The sequence below is a fragment of the Egretta garzetta genome, unplaced genomic scaffold, assembly GCF_000687185.1.
Source record: "Egretta garzetta isolate BGI_Z169 unplaced genomic scaffold, ASM68718v1 scaffold310, whole genome shotgun sequence".
Lineage (NCBI taxonomy): Eukaryota > Metazoa > Chordata > Aves > Pelecaniformes > Ardeidae > Egretta > Egretta garzetta.
In genome coordinates, this window is record NW_009258296.1 from 165,133 (window position 1) to 170,308 (window position 5,176).

General features: G+C 38.8%; 1 protein-coding gene across 1 annotated transcript in view; it reads left to right on the forward strand.

Moving 5' to 3' along the window:
* The first annotated feature begins 824 nt into the window (after window positions 1-824).
* The window catches only part of CDC14B (cell division cycle 14B), a 45,097-nt gene continuing 40,745 nt past the window's right edge, over window positions 825-5,176 (forward strand). The window contains exons 1-3 of the mRNA XM_035893909.1: window positions 825-982; window positions 1,877-1,952; window positions 3,451-3,543. Coding sequence (XP_035749802.1) covers window positions 825-982; window positions 1,877-1,952; window positions 3,451-3,543 — 327 coding nt within the window. The remainder of the gene's footprint in view (window positions 983-1,876; window positions 1,953-3,450; window positions 3,544-5,176) is intronic.

A 5,176-nucleotide genomic window follows, 5' to 3' on the forward strand; every position in this document is an offset into this window, starting at 1 on the left:
AAGTATTGCTGTGGTGCTGCAAGGCCTCAATTTTTATTGACCAATTACTGCAAGCACAGCAATTTACAGCAGCAGCACAGCCAGTGTTTAAAGTTCACTGGGGCTACAGCTTCCCCAGCCATAAAAATAATTTATGTCTGTGTGAATACTGCTGATGGGTTTTTTTCCCTTCAGCTTAAGAAAGGAAACCAGGGCAAGCACAGGGTGCCTCCTGCTTGCATGGACACAGGCTTCAAAGGGGCAGCTGGGGTGTAGATGGGGATGTCCAGGTGGAGGCTCTGCTGGTGCTCCCTCGGGTGGCAGTGGGCCACCTTGCTCCGTCGCATCCCTCTGGCGTGTATCGCTTGCAGGCTTTAATTGCATGACCCTACTGTCAAAATCATCATTGTACGGAAAGGTGGGAAGTGCGTGTGTTTTGGCACAAGCACTCTTTGCAGTTCGGTTTAATGTAGGTGCTGTGAGGTGGTGCGGGGATTGGTGCTTACCTGGAGGGAGGATGATGCTTGTGTGTGTGTGCACTGGTATTCAGAGTGCAACCGGTGGGGTCTGTTGCCAAAAGGAGGTGGGTATCCGTGGCGTGCATGGGTGCAAGTCGGGCTCCTGCTGTATTGCAAAGTCGTTAAACTGGTAGCTTTCCTGGGAACGCTTTGTTTGGGAAAGAACGCTGAAGAGCTGCTGATTACGGGAACACTGCTGAGCAAAAAGCCTCAGTCTTTGTGTGCCTTGTTGCTTAACACTTGAGAAATAATAATGTCTAGTTCGGTAATACTTAAAAGAAGATACAGTTTATTTCAAACCATCTAAAGTTGTTCTGTTGACAGGTAATGCTTGAGACTTTAGCAGAAGAGTGTGATGGTTATAAAAGCTTTACATTTTCTTGCATTTCAGATCGCCTTTATTTTGCAATTCTCTGCCAAAAACCAAAGAGTGGAGCTGCAAATACGCATTATTTCTGCATAGATGATGAACTTGTATATGAGAAGTAAGTACAGACTTATTTTTCCCCGTTTTTTACAGATTGTTGAAATAAATTAGAACAACAGCAATGAGGAACCAGTCTAGCTGACATTCTGTTTTTAAATGTAGCTGAGGGAAACATACATTCCCATTATAGAACTGGAACAAGAGTTTGGTCCTCTCAGACTTATGATGATTTATGTGTCTTAGAATGGTTTCTTGGCTTCCCATCAGTACTTCTTAAAAATCTTTTCAAAGCAGAAGCTTCCATTGTACCCATTCTTGTTAGAAGGCACAAGAACATGATGCAGCAATATATATTCAGAAGTGTGCACTGGACTGCTGAGCTGAAGGGGATGTCTTTGGTTGCTCAGGTATTAAGTGGAACATCTAAACTTCCTAGAATAAGAGAAAAAAATGGCAAAATCAGTTCAAGCTTTTATGAGCTGACAATGGATATATTATTTGCCCTGTAGTGAACAGTGTATGCCTTTGTATGTGATCAGGAATGCTGCTAATTCTTTAAATATTTTTGAACAAGGGCATGCTTGCTGTTTTTGAAAGTACTAATCAATATTTTTTTTCTCTGTGTTCACTTTTAAAGTAAAGCTATTGGGTTGCTCTTAAAATACAGTTTCTAAACTGGTGTTACAGAGTGATGCAGTAGTGAGAATTTTTCAAACCTTGAGTATTCCAGTTTCTTTTTGAGTGGTGGTGTGTGGAAAACAAAGAAAAAAGTTTTAGTCCTTGTTTACAGATGACAAAACTGTTTCCTCCAACAAAATAGTGTGTATATAAGCAGGCATTCTTGTTTTTAGAATGATGCACATATACCACATATATATTATTACTCCTTGCATTGTGCATCAAAAAGGCATTTACAGAGGTCATGTACAATTTTTCCCCTTTCTCCTACCAGCTTCTATGCAGACTTTGGACCGCTCAATCTGGCAATGGTCTACAGATACTGCTGCAAGCTAAATAAGAAATTAAAGGTAACACTTTGGGGGTTTATTCAATATTCTTGACTTTTTAAAGAACAAAACCAAATGGGCGAGAAGTTGGTTTTTTTGTTGTTCAGGTGCTTTCCTGGGTTCCTAATCTAGCTAAGTTTTGAGCATGAAAGCTAAATTTTATCAAGGTGAATTTAGGAAGAAGGAGGATCAGGAGGGAAAACCCACTTACTTTTAAGATGCACCACTGTGGCAGTAACTAATGTTAAGCTCCTAAAAAATTATCTTCTCTGAGGGGTGCTCAGTAATTTTTGGGATTGGACTCTCGTTAGAGCATAGTGTCTTTAAAACAGAGAGTTCCTGTATTAATTAACATGAATGACTTCTAGTTAGTTGACCTCTAACAGATGTTGGGGTATAAAACCTGTTAGGCAGATGAAAAAGCTTATTAGCATTAATGTGAATCACAGTTTGCCTCTTCAAAACTGCTTAGATCTTGAAACTGCCATTGAACTGTGAAAATTGGGAAGTATGCAGAACATTATACTTTAACAGAGATTTTTTTTTTTTTATTACTTGATATCTGTCACTGATACTGTTTTGCATAATTCAGGCTTACTTTGTCCTGTGGCTCTATGAACAGATTTGCCAGAGACAAGATTCTCTGATTTTTGTTTACAGGATGCTCTGAAGCAACACAAGTCTACATTATAATCCCTTTGAATATCTTGGGTTTGATACTGGAGAGGCGTGTTAGGATTACTGAGAACATACAGTGATCTGGGTTTTATTTGTCTTGAGTGCATTAAATTGTACCTGAGCAAGTAACATGACTATTTAAATGGTAACATTTTATGATGGCTTAGCAGTTGATCAAAGTGTAGTTTCAAGCACATCAAAATTTGTTTCAGGGGCCAGTTAGGGGATAGTTTTTGTTGCCACCACAGATGTAAGCATCCTTTCTATTGGCAATGCCATTCTACCTCCTGTCTAAGATACGCCAAGCTGAGATGAAATTTTAAAAAATTATTTGTGATAAAGTTTAGAAATCCTCTCAAAATATTTTAATCTAAACGTATATTTCCCAGTGGTTCTGATCCTTAGAAACAACTACTAGTTGATTTAGAGTCAGGTTTTCTTTAAGAACAAAAAAATTCTGTTTTCAAAACTATCATGACTTCAACATGCCCACAATGTTTTTGAGAATGCCACTTTGTATTTACTTCTCATAAACACCTATCTGTTGCATAGGGCTTGAAGTCAGACATACTAAATGCATTTAAGGAGGAAAAGAAAGATTACTGTAATTTGTATCAAAAATGATTTAGGCTGGATACTGGGAAAAATACTGCAACAGTCTTGGTAGGGATGCAGTAGAGTCTTCCAAAGCTTTTGAGGGACTAGTCTACAGTACACTTGGTCCTCTGAATACAGGTGGCTGAAAGTAGGTGAACAGACCTTTGCATTCCTCTAATTTTATAAAAGAAGGTGTGAAAAGCCTAAAATGCAAAATCATAATCTTGTTTGTTTCTTGATACAGTCATTTTCATTGATAAGGAAGAAAATAATTCATTATACTGGCTTTGATCAGAAAAAACAAGCAAATGCTGCATTCCTCATAGGCTCCTACGCAGTAAGTATTTAAATTTTTACATTACATCAGCTTGCTTAATGCATTCATTTTTTTCATACTCAATTTTTGAAACAGCAAGATAAAAACAACTCTTCTCTTGAATAATCTTCCTCCTAATGTATTTTATAGTAAGGTACCATGCACTCAGACAGTATTTAAAAATCTAGCAGGTATTATGTGAATGCAGTTGTATCGTTTTGCTCTCTACTACAACCTGTGCTTCTAAGAAATAAGAGCACCACTGAAAAAAAACCTTTATGAGTATTTCCACTTAGAAAAAAATGACTGCTCGATGTTTTTCCTTTCCCCTACCCACACATACTCTGTTTTTTCTTTTTTAAAATAGAGAAATATTATCTTGCACAAAGTACAGTATGTTGTTTCCTATTGCATGCACATTTAAGTATACCTTTTCTTCCCCAGCTGCTTCTTTTCTAATGTACGGTGATCTCTTCAGTTAACCTAGGAGAAGGAGTGAGATCGTGTGGTAGGCTTAGGGCTGGTGTGAAGCCTGGGAGTATACTAGCTGGCTCAATGTACTGAGTCAAGTCCCTGACTGTAGAGGTGAAAATGACTGGCTTTACATCACAACTGCATGTATTTGGTCCACAAAAGGGTAGTCCAGGAATAGAATGCCGAATGCTTCAGAATGAAAGATGTGATGTACGATAAGCATGTTCTGCTTTGACTTGTAATACACCTTGATTGTAACCATCTCTCTTGTTTACTGAGTAACAAAATGAAGTGAGAACCTATGTGTTTTCTGATGTTGGAGGTTGGAGGGGTCAAAGTTCATGTAGCCGTAGGTCATTCCTCTTTATTAGCTGCAAGGCGGCTATACAGTACTTGCTGTGATGCTGGCAGTCTCCATGCTGCCTCTACATCATGCAGGAGGTCCATGTCCTGCTCCCCAGGGTTTCTCTGTTGTCTGTTTTCTACAGTACTTAGTACAAGTTAAGAACTAGATTTCAAAGTGTGTCGCTCTTGGTATTTGAAACACAGGCACTTGAGAGTGTTGCTGTAGACCTTTGCATTCTTAAAACACGTGGAAACTGGCAACATGAGTTACTAAACTTGTTTGCAGTTAAGGCATTATGTTGACAAAACAGCTACAGCTTTTAGGAAAACTGCTTCTTCCTAGTGACTTGATCATAGTGGAGGCCCAGAAAGTGAGAGTGGACTGGCCTCAGTTATCAGCCATTATTTGGAAGGAGGTCGGTTTTGATTTTCCCTAAGCTTTTACTCTGAATATGTGAAGTAGTATTGTGCAGCATAGCAGCTGACATTTTGAGCAGAATCCACGGTATGGAAAATGAACTAATGGCAAAACAATCTAATACAAAAATACTGTGGTTGACTATGTAAAAGTGTATAAAAAAACCTAACACAAATCTTATTTCTGATCATCAAGTAGCCCACCATGTTGCAATAACAACATTCAGTTGAAGGGGAGTGGTTGGACAGACTTGAATAAAGCTCTGAAATTAATATGTACAGATGATGACAGTCCAAAGTGTAGTAAGTAAAAATGGAAGCTGTTGGACAGAGGAGTAGGCAGTTTTTGCTTCAGAGAACTGCAGTGAAGAAGGTGGGAGTTGCAGAGGACAGAAAGGATGCTGCCACAGATCCTGCT